This window comes from Delphinapterus leucas, chromosome 7 (assembly GCF_059928025.1).
Source record: "Delphinapterus leucas isolate spDelLeu-1000000601 "Yukka" chromosome 7, BTC_Dleu_Yukka2, whole genome shotgun sequence".
NCBI lineage: Eukaryota > Metazoa > Chordata > Mammalia > Artiodactyla > Monodontidae > Delphinapterus > Delphinapterus leucas.
Genome location: NC_143135.1, coordinates 49,841,967 through 49,856,155, shown reverse-complemented (window position 1 = coordinate 49,856,155; position 14,189 = coordinate 49,841,967). Strand labels below are relative to the sequence as shown.

Here is a 14,189-nt window from a genome sequence, read left to right as displayed (position 1 = left end):
CCAGGAAAAAAAATATGGGGCTGATAGAAGACTTGATATATCCGACTGTGTGGAAAAGACTATCTCCAAGAATTTTACAGTTCCTTAGGAGAGTGACTGTGATAGAGGCTTAGGAAACTAAGCAAATGAAAAATAGGAAATTATTACTTCTATGAAAATTCATACAAGGAAATTAATTTAAGGACTTCCCTGGTGGCACAGTGGTTAAGAATCCGCCTGGCAAGGCAGGGGACACGGGTGCGAGCCCTGGTCCGGGAAGATCCCACATGCCACGGAGCAACCAAGCCCGTGCGCCACAACTACTGAGCCTGCACTCTAGACCATGAGCCACAACTGCTGAGCCCACGCACCACAACTACTGAAGCCCACTCACCTAGAGCCCGTGTTCTGCAAAAGAGAAGCCACCACAATGAGAAGCCCGTGCACTACAAAGAAGAGTAGCCCCCACTCGACGCAACTAGAGAAAGCCCACGTGCAAAAACGAAGACCCGGGCTTCCCTGGTGGCGCAGTGGTTGAGAGTCCGCCTGCTGATGTAGGGGACGCGGGTTCGTGCCCCGATCCGGGAAGATCCCACATGCCGCGGAGCGGCTGGGCCCGTAAGCCATGGCCGCTGAGCCTGCGCCTCCGGAGCCTGTGCTCTGCAGCGGGAGAGGCCACAGCAGTGAGAGGCCTGCGTACCACAAAAACAAAACAAAACAAAACAAAACAAAAAACGAAGACCCAACACAGCCAAAAAAAAAAAAAAAAACTGGAATCTGAAAATCTGAAATCAAGATCCATCACAATCATCGTCAGCCAGGCAATGGTTGTGACATAGATGCAACTGCCATGTGCAAACATGATTGCTATTTCTAGTGGCATGACTGGATAACTGCCACTCCTGGAGATTTCAGTCCACAAACCATTTAAGTGTCATTTGAGGAATGAATAAAAGTCCAGGTTTTGTTTAAGAAGTTTTCATTTATACTTTCTGGAAAAAACAAGAAAATGCCAGTATCAAAACTTGCAGAATAAATATCAATGGTTTGGAAGAAAATTCTATTCATGATTGCAGATCATATCCCTCTTTTTTAAAATGCTGTATCACCAATACTTTTGAAGTTTCAGAGTATGATATTGTGTTTAAATTAATTAAATGTGGGCATTGACATCTTTGAGGCAAAAAATGATTCAAAAAATGGGACTCTGAATATAAAGAAGTTTCAGAAATACTTAAACCAACTTATTTGCTTATATTTTTCTTTTTCTTTTTCTTTCTTTTGAATTTTTTGGCCGCTCAGCACTGCATGCGGGATCTTAGCTCTCCAGCCAGGGATCGAACCCGTGCCCCTTGCAGTGGAAGTGCAGAGTCTTAACCACTGGACAGCCAGGGAAGTCCCTTATATTTTTCTTTTTATTGCTTGCAAGCACCAAAGTATATAATAAATTATACATCTAAAGTATAAAGGATCTATTTCAATAAATATAAAAATGCTAAGGGATAAGAAAGCATTGTGGTTATTTTGGTTATTTTTTTCTTTTTTAGCGGTATACAGAGGTGTGGCTTACAATCAGTGATGTCTTAGATCAATGAAATGTGGAATATTGGGATAATAGAGACACGACGGGGCCTTGGGTGGTGTGAGTTATAATTATTCATATTAGGAAGCCAGGAGTCTAAAATCAGTCAATCAAGAAATCACAGGGTAAACATTATACTGGAAGAACACACTGCCTGAGATTAAATCCCAGCTCTGCCACTTGCTAACAATGTGACTTTACATAATTACTTGATCCCTCTGTGACTCGATTTTTCTCATCTCTAAAATAGGAATAGAAATAGTGCCTACAATATAAGGTGATTGAGAGGATTAGACAATGCATGCAAAGCACTTAGGATAGAGCCTGACACATTGTAAATGTTACCTAAAATTATGATTTATCTAAATGTATGGAGATAAATACCAAAAGAAACAGCTAGAATGGTTTAGAGAGTAGGTTCTGGGTTCTGAGAATAAAAGTGGGGAGAGAAGAGGACTGATGTTTTTCATTATGTCTTGATTGTTTTTAAATTCTGTACTTTTAATTTGATTTAAAATTTTTCTCTTTTTATTTGTTTCTTTTTGATAAAATATTATTTAAAATACACACGTAGGGACTTCCCTGGTGGTGCAGTGGTTAAGAATCCACCTGCCAGTGCAGGAGACACGGGTTCGAGTCCTGGTCCGGGAAGATCCCACATGCTGCAGAGCAACTAAGCCCGTGCACCACAACTACTGAGCCTGCGCTCTAGAGCCCGTGAGCCGCGACTACTGAGCCCGCGTGCCACAACTACTGAAGCCCGCGCGCCTAGAGCCCGTGCTCCACAACAAGAGAAGCCACCACAATGAGAAGCCCACGCACCACAATGAAGAGTAGCCCCCACTCGCCACAACTAGAGAAAGCCCACACACAGCAACGAAGACCCAACACAGCCAAAAATTAATTAATTAATTTAAAATAATAATAATAAAATACACATGTTAGTGGGTCATAGACCTAAATGTAAAATGCAAAACTATAAAACTCGTAGAAGATAACATAGGAGAAAACTGAGGTGATCTTGGGTTTGGCAATGGCTGTTTGTCTGTTTTTGGCCATGCTGCAGGGCTTGTGGGATCTTAGTTTTCTGACCAGGGATTGAACCTGGGCCCCGGCAGTGAAAGTGCCGAGTCCTAACCACCGGACCACCAGGGAACTCCCAAATAGCTGTTTAGATATAACACCAAAAGCAAGATCCATGAAAGAAAAAGCAGATAAGTAGGACTTGATTAAAATTAGAAACTTCTGTTCTGCAAAAGACACTGTTAAGAGAATGGAAGAACAAGCCACAGCCTGGGAGAAAATATTTGCAAAACACATATCTGACTAGTATTCAACATACACAAAGAACCCTTAATATTCAACAATAAAAAAAAACCTCATTTTAAAATAGGCAAAAGATCTGAACAGCACCTCACCAAAATGATATACAGATATCAAATAAGCACATGAAAAAATGTTCCACATCATATGTTATCAGAGAATTGCAAAGTAAAACGGTGAGATACCACTACACACTTACTAGAATGACTAAAATCCCAAACACTGACAACACCAACTCACTAAGACATGCAGGGTACCTGATACTTCCTGTTATTTAGGTTTTATCAGCATTTTGTCATAATCATAGTGGACCGATGTGTTGTCTTATGGGATGCTAATGTGATCAAAGTCCCTGTGGACTAAATTGTGGCCCAGAGGCAAAGTTAACTTGGTCCTGAAGCAAAATGGTGAAGATGTACTTCTGCCCTTGACAGGTTAAACAAAACTACTTTTGGCCTTCTTTGCTATTGAAATAAAGAAAAAACATTCACAAGTTAATAACTTTATTATAGGTGGCAGAGGCTCTATTGTTTTGCTCTAGTAAAGAAACCATATCTGGAACAGCAGTACAATTGGAGTCATCACCTGTCTTAACCTTTTGATAATCCACTGTCATTCTCCAAGGCTCTTCTGACTTCATCATGAGCCAGAGAGGTGAGTTAAGTGGGTAAGTAACAGGAATCACCACCTCTGAATTTTCAGGTCTTTGATGGTTACCAAGTCTTGCATTTCCCCCCAGTGATGTGTTATTATTTGTTGTTTATAATTTTGATAGGAAGGAAGCCCTAGGGCTTCCACTTAGCCCTTTCAACCATAATAGCTGTATTCCCTGTATTAGAGAGACATATTCTGCCAACTGCTTACTATCCCTAGTCTATACACTCTGGAACTAGAGAAATCATGGGGAAAGGGGTTTAAGGACTGGACTGATGTTGAAGTAGATTAGAATCAAGTCAATTTATCACTTGACTCCACTCTGAATGGTGGACCACTGTGCCAACTACAGCCCCAATTAGCATTACAGCCAGTGTCAACAATCCCAGTATCACAGTTATTCTATTCATTTTCCAGGGCTGCCATAACAAAGTACCACAAACTGGGGGACTTAAAACAACAGAAGTTTATTCTCTTGCGGTTCTGGAGAACAGAAGTCCAAAGTCAAAGTGTTGCCACGGCTGGTTCCTTCTGAGGCTTTGAGGGGCATCTATTCCATGCCTCTCTCCTAGCTTCTGGTGGTTACCAGCAGACCTTGGCATCACCTTGCAGTTGCATCACTCCAACCTCTGCCTCCATCCTCACATGGTGTTCTCTGTGTGTGTGTCCAAAATTCCCTCTTCTTATAAGGACATCAGTCATTGGACTAGGGCCCACACTAATTCCATATGACCTCATCTTAACTTGATTACATCTGTAAAGAACATATTTCCAAATAAGGTCACCTATTCCAAAGGTACCTGGGTGAGGACTTCAACATATCTTTTTGGGAGACATAATTCAACCCATAATTTACCCTGAGAAATGACTACAGGTCCCATCAGGGAAATCTACAAGGAATATCTAGACAGATATTTATATACATCTTCCATAAGTGTACTTGCTTTCACTTCATTCAAGGTACTCGAAGTCTGTGGACTAACCCAGGCCTGGAAATTGGGTGAAAGATCATAACTATCTTGTCTTAAGTTCACCCTCTGTTCGCCAGTTCCAGAGGACTTTGGTTTTACAAATTAGGATATTAGTGAACTACCCATATTCTTTAGTCCCATCTGTAGTGTCTTCCTCCAGCATCACTGGCCTGCAGAAACCAGTTGCTACAGCACTTTCCAAAGATGCCATCACCCTCTCACAAATGTATTTCTCAACACCTTGGTGAAGAGAATGTCATCTGGGCCCTCTCAGGGGGTGGAATTGGGTGTAGATGAATCACACTTGTAAACCTAGAAGGAGAGGTTTATAAACCAACATTCTCATCTCCTTAAGTGTTTTAATTATTTCTTCTTCATTATACCAAAGGATTCTCAATTTCATTTAACTTCATCAGTGAATCCAGGTGTCAGTCAACCAACTGAAAAAAAAAGCAATTAAATCTATTATACACCCACCAGGATGGAAAATATTAAAAAGACTGACACTATTTGACTTTCAAGAGTATGTGGAGCAACCAGAGTTCACATACATTATTGGTGAGAGTGTAAAATGGCACAACTACTTTAGGAAAAGCTCTGGCAGTTTCTTAGAAAACTAAATACACATCTACCCTATGACCCAAGAGAAATGAAAACATATAACCACAAAAAAAGTCTTGTACATAAATGTTCATAGCAGCATGATTGATAATAGTCTAAAACTAGAAATAACCCATATGTCCATCAAAAGAGAATGGCTAAGCAAACTGCGGTATTATATTAGTTTGTTATTGCTGTGTAACAAATAACCCCACAACTTAGCAGCTGAAAACAATGTTCATTTCAGCTCACAAGTTTGTATTTCAAAGTCTGGCACAGTTCTCATCTACTCAGAACGTGGCTGGACTATCATCTGCTCTGGATCTCAGGGTGTCAGTTGAGCTGCATTCCTTTCTGGGGGCTCTGAGGAAGAATCCACTCTTAGGTTTATTCAGGTTCTTAGCTGACTTCAGATCCTTGTGGCTGTAGGACTAAGGTCCTGTTTTCTTACTGGCTGTCAGCTGGAAATCACTCTCAACTCCTAGAGGTCACCCACATTCTTTGCAATGTAGCCTCTCCATCCAGCAATGAAGAATCATCCTCCTGTTGAGTGTCTCTCATGCTTCACATCTCTCTGACTTCACTGTTTAAGACCTCTTGAACCAAAGGTAAACGGTTCATGTCATTAGGTTAGATCCACCCAGATAATCCCCCTTTCTAAAAGTTAAATGTGCGGGACTTCCCTGGTGGCACAGTGGTTAAGAATCCGCCTGCCGAGTCAGGGGACGCGGGTTCAAGCCCTGGTGCGGGAAGATCCCACATGCTGCGGAGCAACGAAGCCCATGTGCCACAACTACCGAGCCTGCGCTCTAGAGCCTGTGAGCCACAACTACTGAGCCCACGTGCCACAACTACTGAAGCCCGCGCACCTAGAGCCTGTGTTCCACAACAAGAGAAGCCACCACAATGAGAAGCCCGAGCACCACAATGAAGAGTAGCCCCTGCTCGCTGCAACTAGAGAAAGCCCGTGCCCAGCAACAAAGACCCAGTGCAGCCAAAAAATAATTAATTAAAAAACAGAAAAAAAAAAATTTTTTTTTAAAGTCAAATGTGCTATATAAGTGGTCCCCAACTTCTTGACACCAGGGACTGGTTTCATGGAAGACAATTTTTCCACGGACTGGAGGCAGGGAGGATGGTTTGGGGATGATTCAAGCGCATTGATTTATTATGGTTTCTGTGCAGTCAAACCTCTCTGCTAATAATAATCTGTATTTGCAGCCGCTCCCCAGCGCTGGCATCACCACCTCAGCTCCACCTCAGATCATCCAGCATTAGATTCTCATAAGGAGCGTGCAACCTGGATCCCTCGCATGCACAGTTCACAGTAAGGTTCGCACTCCTATGAGAATCTAATGCCACCGCTGATCTGACAGAAGGCAGAGCTCAGGCAGTAATGCGAGTGATGGGGAGTGGCTGTAAATACAGATGAAGCTTCGCTCCCTCACCTGCCTCTCACCTCCTGCTGTGTGGCCCAGTTGCTAACAGGCCACAGACTGGTACCAGTTCGTGGCCTGGGGGCTGGGGACCCCTGTGCTATATGACATAACCTAATCATGGGAGTGCTATCCCATCGTATTCACAGAATTGGGGATTGTACAGGCCATGTGCACCAGGAAGCAGGAATCTTGGGGGACATCTTAGAATTCTGCCTACACAGGTATATTCATTCAATGAAACACTACTCAGCAATAAAAAGTAGTGAACTATTGATACACACAACATGGATGAATCTCAAAAATATTATGCTGAATAAAAAAGAAGGCTTACACAAAGAGTACTCAGAGGAATTCAAGAACAGGCAACATTAACCTGTAGTGGAAAAGAATCAGAAGAGTGGTTGCCTCTGAGGGAGCGGGCTTGGGATTGATTGGGAAGAGGCATGAAAGAACTTTCTGGGGTGATGGTAAGGGGTAGGGTTGCACAGATATATGCATGTGTCAAACTCATTGAATGGTACACTTAGCTTTATTCATTTCACTATATGAAAATTTTACCTGAAAAATTAACAATAATTTTCTCTACTTAATGATATGCACACTGAAGTGTTAGGGGCCAAGTGTATGGATGTCTGCAACTTACTGTGAATGCATCAAAAATACAGTGTGAAAAATCTACATGCTCTGTGATTCTATTCTGGAAAAGGCAAAAATATAGAGACAGTATTGGAAAGGGGAGAGGGATTAATAGTTGAAACACAGGGGCAGTGAAACTATTCTGTATGACACTGTAATGGTGAATAAAGACATTATGTATTTGTCAAAAACTATAGAAACATATAACACAGAGTAAACCTTAATGTAAACTATGGACTTTAGTTAATAATAATATATCAATACTGGTTCATTAATACTAACAGATATACAACACTAATGTAAGATGTTGATAATAGGAGAAACTAGGGTGGGGGAGGGGAGTATATGAGAACTTTCTCTATTATCTGCTCATTTTCTATGTTAATCCAAAATTGTCCTAAATACTAAAATCTATTAATTAAAAAAATAATCTGAAAAAAAATACAATGAATTGACAGAAAAATGCATAGATGGGTGGATATGTGATCAAGTGAATATAATAAGATGTTAGACTCTAAGAAAAAATAAACTCATCTCTTTTGTACAAAAAGGTGATTAGAACTCCCAGCTCTTAAAATCGGCACATGGAATCCAGGCTCTCTGGTAAGTGCACTCATATTGGTCATTTCATCCTAATTTTAAATTATGTTCCTGCTCCTTAGTCCTGAACCCTCAGAATCCATTCCCACATATATTTGCCAAATTTTATTGACATAAATTTGAAAAATCTTGTAATTCTTTTAGTGAGAAGGCCTTCTTGTGAATTTGAGCTCCTATTTGACCCTGATGCATGTTGGGGTCTGATTTTTGATAATGAGTATGGAGACAATTAAGTCAGAGGGATGGGGCATGAGGAGACTTGGCTTCCTCTTGCCACCTAATTCCCCATGGGAAGTCTACATATAGTCTTCACACCAGAGGGAAGCAACCCCATTGGACAGGGAGAGGGTGCTATAATCTCTGGCTATTTTCAGTGGTAGGTTGGGGTTGTAAGAGAGATCACCAATTGCCTGCTGTGGTAGACAGCTTCTGACATGACTCCCAGAGATCCCTGCCTCCTGATGCTCATGCCCTGTGTAATCCCCTCTCCCTGGGTGTGAGCAGGAAGACATAGTAACTTGCTTCTAAGGAATAGAAATGGCAAAAGTGACAGAATGTCATTTCCAAGGATAGGTTATAAAAGGCTGACTTCAGTCTTGCTGGCATTCTCTCTGGCTGTTCCTACATGCTTGCCCTGATGGAGAGGCCCATAGGCCAAGGGAATGAGGGTAACCACTGGCAAACATCTGATAAGGACTGAGCCTTTCAGACTAACAGCCCTGGAGGAACTGAGTCCTGGCAACAACCATGTGAGTGAGCTTGGGAGAAATCATTCCTTAGTCAAGCCTTCATTTGAGACTGCAGAACTAGCACCTCGATTGCATCCTTGGGCGAGGCCCTTGAAGCAGAAGACTCAGCTTAGCCACACCCAGATTTCTTACCCACAGAAACTGTGACTTTATAAGTATGTGGTTTCTTTGGGGGTTTTTTGTTTTTTGTTTTTTGCTTTGCGGTACGCGGGCCTCTCACTGTTGTGGCCTCTCCTGTTGCAGAGCACAGGCTCCGGACGCGCAGGCTCAGCGGCCATGGCTCACGGGCCTAGCCGCTCCGCGGCATGTGGGATCCTCCTGGACCAGGGCACGAACCCGTGTCCCCTGCATCGGCAGGCGGACTCTCAACCACTGCGCCACCAGGGAAGCCCAGTGTGTGTTGTTTTAAGCTAGTAAGTTTGGGGTAATTTGTTATGCAGCAATGGATAACTAATACACTTGCCTAATATCCATTCTCTCCTTATTCCTCAGCAACAGAGACTCTATTTTATTTGGGATACTAACATGCCCAGCTAAAATCATGCCGTTTCTAATCTCTCATTAAGTCTGATGTGACCATATGACTGAGTTCAGGCAGAAAAGAAGTAAGCAGAAGTGTTGCATGGAACTTCTGGAACGTTCTTTAGGGAGATATCTCACTAAGAAATGTACCTTTTGTTTTCCTTCTTCCTCATTCTTGCCGCCTGGAATGTGGATGTGATGACTGGAATTCCTGCAGCCATCTTAGAACATGAAGTAACTTTGAGGTTAGAAATCATACTCTAGGAAACAGAAAGGAAGAAGGAATATGAGTCCCTGATGTGCACTCAGCAGCCATACCAACACCGGACTCCTTACCTTCAGACTTACTTTAAGTGAAGAAGAAATAATCTGTTATCTTGTTTACACTATTGTTATTTTGGATTTTCCCTTATGTTCACCCAACATAACCCTAACTCATAGAGGACTCAGGGCTCTCTTAGCCATACACATCCTCTCATTTATCACCAACCCATGTCCCTCTTCCAAACAATACTCAAACTCTCACACAGGAGCAATCTTTGAGTTTGATTTTTACATTTTTCAATCTCTTTAAGCTTTCCACACCTCCTCACAATCCTTGCATTCCTCATTCTCTTTATACTGATCTCTGACAGTCCCCCAAGTCTGTGCTCTCAATGGACACTTCATTCCAGGTGCCACTAGTAATAAACTGATGAGCTGTTTTGCCCCTGAATGCCACTCCATCTCTGGATTTCCACTACCTCTAGTCCCAACAAAACCACACAACTATTCCCAGATTCCAACTAGTACCCTGAGAGTCTGATGCCCTCAGCCAATCTAGTACCAATTTCTTTATCAATCAGTCATTAGTTACAAGCAACAGAAACTAACTTCATCTTATTTAAGCAAAAAAAAATTTTATGTTAAACATATTACATTTATAAAACATATCTCAGGGGATTGCTGAAATGACTGGAGGACCAAATACAGAGCCACACAACTAGAAACAATGCCCTAAATTAAGCTGCATTTTTGTCTCCATGAGGACAGCCCCATCACCACTGCCCCTTGCACAGCTGGCATGGTTGGCACTGAACCCTCAATGCTGCCCAAAACAAGCTATGTCGGGGCCATGCTGCACCTAGAACTAGATCTTGCTGTAAAGCCATTTCCCCTGGAGAGAATTCTTATGGTCACTGAGTGCTCACTCCCTTAGATACAGAGTCATTAGCTTAGGCTGTGATCAAGGTACATGCTTGGCTGAGAATAGGTCAGGTGTCTGCACTCTGGTTTTAAGGGAAGTTCAGAGAGTATCTGGCATCTATTAGGTAGGGAATTCCCCTAACATAGGAAGTGGTTTCAGATGCCAGATGTCAAAAAAAATGCCTACTTTTCCCTACTCTCAGGCCAGGGTGCGAAGAAGGACTGAGAGGATCACACTTCCCTAATTTCTCTAGATCTTCCCAAATATTCCCATTATCACCTGTCAAACAGTCAATGTTTCCTAATCAATGCATTCACTCTAGAGTGTGGCAGAGAACTTGGCTATAACCAATCTGCAGATCACATGGCTATCTTCCTGCGGCAGCCTCAGATTGCTGGCCGTGGGCAGAGGCTTCCTTACCAGAGTTACAAATTGTCATGCTGTTCCTCATCTGCTTGTCCCCTCTTAAACCCCTTCCCAAGGTTGCCAGATGTGAATTATTTTACCACTTTTCTGCTTAATCCTCTGCAGTTACAACCACAGGGCAATGGGGAAAGTTGAGGTCAAGTTCTAAGAGACAACATGCAGTAGTTTTCCCAGTTACTTCATTATCACCTAACAAGGACATCTCATTTCCAGGCTCAGAATGGAGGGATTCTCACTGCATCCCACCCTATATCAACAAGGCCGGTTCCCTTTTTAGGGTCTGCTGTTTGCATCTCTGCATACCTTATACCTATTTTTTATTTGAATCTCTTTGTTTGGAAGTGACAGAAATCCAACTTGAAATAGATTAAACATAAAGAAGACTGTATTGGGTAACAAAATTCAATAAAGGGCTGAAGAACTAATTTGCAAAAAGAGTAAGGATGTCTCAGGAATAACTGGAACTAGGCTCTGAAATTCTAACATAAGTCTCTATATCTTTTGCCTCAGCTTCTTATTTATTCTTTCTTCACTCCAACCACCTTCCTTCTCTTCATGTTGGGGAACATGGCTGCAAACATTTTCTGAGCTTTACATTTATAGTTTTCACCATTCAAAAGAGAATGACTGGTTTCTCAATTCAAATAAGAAAAAAATGATGAGAAAGGGTTTTATTGACCCATCTTCAAACAGGTACCCACACCTGGACCAGTTATGGCTGAGGGTAGGATTATGTAAGAACAATGGTTCCGTGGGTAGCCATGTGGATGGAGGAGACAGTTCCCAAGAGAAAAGTTGTGCTGGGCTAACCACACTACAGATGTCCACGATGGTGGCCCTGAGGCAAGTCCTTTCTCATGCACAAAAGCTTGAATAAGCTTATCAATGTATGGCATGTTTGGTAGGATCAAACCCTTTTTTCCCCCTTCCCTTTTTAAAAAAAGAGCCATCTTGTCTCACCTTCTATGTACCATTCTCTTGCCCAGACAACTAAAACATTCTAAGGAGAGCCTCCCCATAAGTTAAGTGCCTATGTGCCCACCAGATCGGAAGATCCTTAAAGAAAGCAACCAGGATTAATTTATCCCCATGTGTCAACTGCCCCATGATTCCATCATAGATCAGACACTCAAGAAATATTTGTAGAACTGAGTTAAGATCTCTTCTCACTCTTCAGCGATCTCTGAGAACTGAACATTTTAGATGTTTAGGATCCCTGGAAAGGCCTAATGCTAGAAGCTAAAAATAAAAGTGGAAATTAATAGAAGACCGGGTAACCTAAGGTAGTGGTGGGAAGAAAAAAAATAGTCAGTAAGGGTTGTCCCCATAACAGAAAGATGAACAAGAGACTACAGGTTATGATAGACAGGTTGGGAATATACAGTTAATATATTTGCCTCCAACCTTCCCTGGACCCGAAATTATAGCAGGAGAGAAGAGCGATTGGGAAGAACATTGCTGATGGAGTTGGTAGATATATGGGGGTGAAAGGAATTTTAAGGTCCTTAAGCAGGACCAGAAATGTGCTAACTTTTCACTGATAGATAAGCTCCATCCTTTATTAGAAGGTAGACATGGATGTCTAATCAAGCTTGGCTTCTAATCATAGTTGTACAGTGATGACACTGAGGACATTGCTTCGGAGAGTGAGAAGATGCATTTCAAAGGTAAGGAGGCGCCATCACTTTATGTTCTCCCCCTAGAGAGAGAAGGACTGACAGGAGTGCACTGGATTAGTAAATCAGCCTGGTGCCCACACTCTGAGCCCTGGAGATCCTTGCTCAGAGTTCTGAGGGAGGCTAAGATCTGTGGCTGCTCTAGAAGTAGCCTGGGAATTCTCCAAATGACCACAGGCAGTGAGAGTTCTCCAAGGCATGGGTCCTTTCTCCTCTGTTCTCAAGGTAATTCCACTATCCAGGCTCACAGAGTTGGGATCAGAGCAGTAGAAAAAGGACAGTCCCCACTGTACCCTCTCCCCAGGTTCCTTTTTGCATGCTGCTCCCTCTCTGGAAGGAATCCCCCCCACCATGACACACTCTCGCTGTTTTCACTTTTCCTCCAGGACTCCTCTCTGGGCATCAGTTTCTTCATCTGCAAAAATTAAGGGGTCAGGCTGGGTAACTCTGCAGGGCCCTGATAGCTTCTGAAATCTCGAAGGTAGAAGTGATGCTGTGATGCAAAGACAGGAGTCCATGCCCAGATTACATATCCAGGTATCAGGTGCAACAGATCAGAGGAGCTTGACTAGAGTGTGGTCTGGGTCTGTCAGTCACAGGCCTCAATCACTTGGTGAGAGAGAGAAGGGGTGGTGGTGGGAGCTAATTTATTTAATGTTTACTATGTGCCAGACACTGTTCAAACACTTCATATATATATATATTTTTAATAAATTTATATTTTTTGGCTGCGCTTGGTCTTGGTTGCTGTGCGTGGGCTTTCTCTAGTTGTGGCGAGCAGGGGCTACTCTTCGTTGTGGTGCGTGGGCTTCTTGTTGCAGTGGCTTCTCTCGTTGCAGAGCATGGGCTCTAGGCGCGCGGGCTTCAGTAGTTGCGGCACGCAGGCTTGGTAATTGTGGTTTGCGGGCGGTAGAGCACAGGCTCAGTAGTTGTGGCACATGGGCTTAGTTGCTCCGCGGCATGTGGGATCTTCCTGGACCAGGGCTTGAACCCTTGTCCCCTGCATTGGCAGGCGTATTCTTAACCACTGTGCCACCAGGGGAGTCCTACTTCATATATTTTAATTCACCTAATCATTAAAATAAACCAGGTTACAGGTGAAAAAGGTGAGGCACAGAGAGGTTGAATAACTTACCCTAAGTCATCCAGCTTGGAAGTGGCAGTGTCAGAGCCAGAACCCAGCAATCAGGCTCCAGAATCTGTCATCAGTTATGGAAGTGAGGACATGCTTAGCAAGGAGGCTTCACAGCAGGATTGCTGTGACAGTGTTTCATGTCAGACCATTTTTAGTTCCCCAGGAGTGCACGCATTTGGGAGGGGGTCTCAGTCAGGATGAGCTCCCTCATCAGATCACAGCCACTAGCCTCTCTGGTATGAGGCCCTTGCAAAGCCCAGCCCACTCTGCCTGTCTCCTTCTTTTATGGTGAGTTCTCAGGAAGCCCTCTTGGGTGTCCGCATATCACACACACACACACAGATGCACACAGCCTGGCCTCCAAAGTCCCCCCACCTCCACCATCTGAAACACCTGAACCCAACAGTGGACAGGGTTCAAAGCATTTTCTTGGGCTTCATCTCAGTTTCAGTGCCAATCAGCAGATACAAATGGCTCCTTGCAGAGAGAGGAGGCTCGAACTTCACAGTCCTGAGTCAGGGGAAGGGCAGCTCCTGCCCAGCCGACCCTGAAACATGCATGTTACCATAAAACTTCCAATCACAGCCATTTGATTATCTGTAAAGGTGTCAAGCATTTATAGGTTATACTGCTCAGAGCTCTTGGTTTTAAGTGTCAGAAGCCCAACTTAAAGCAGTTTAGACAGAACGAGGAACTTAATGGCTCAATGAC

The 14,189-nt window shown here is 43.1% G+C and overlaps 1 protein-coding gene across 4 annotated transcripts in view; it reads left to right on the top strand.

The window, feature by feature from the left end:
- Positions 1 to 14,189, top strand: part of CLPB (ClpB family mitochondrial disaggregase) — a 176,500-nt gene that overhangs the window by 161,839 nt on the left and 472 nt on the right. Inside the window, exons 17-19 of one of the 4 annotated variants that reach the window (XR_016393827.1) lie at positions 3,397 to 3,538; positions 7,736 to 7,787; positions 8,777 to 8,918. Coding sequence is in view for 1 of the 4 variants with exons in the window: in XM_089915254.1 (XP_089771380.1) it covers positions 3,397 to 3,486 (90 nt within the window). In the remaining 3 variants the exon portion in view is untranslated. Of the gene's footprint in view, positions 1 to 3,396; positions 8,947 to 12,276; positions 12,335 to 14,189 lie in introns of those variants that run through there. The other 3 variants (XR_016393826.1, XR_016393825.1, XM_089915254.1) reach the window with 3 other exon arrangements.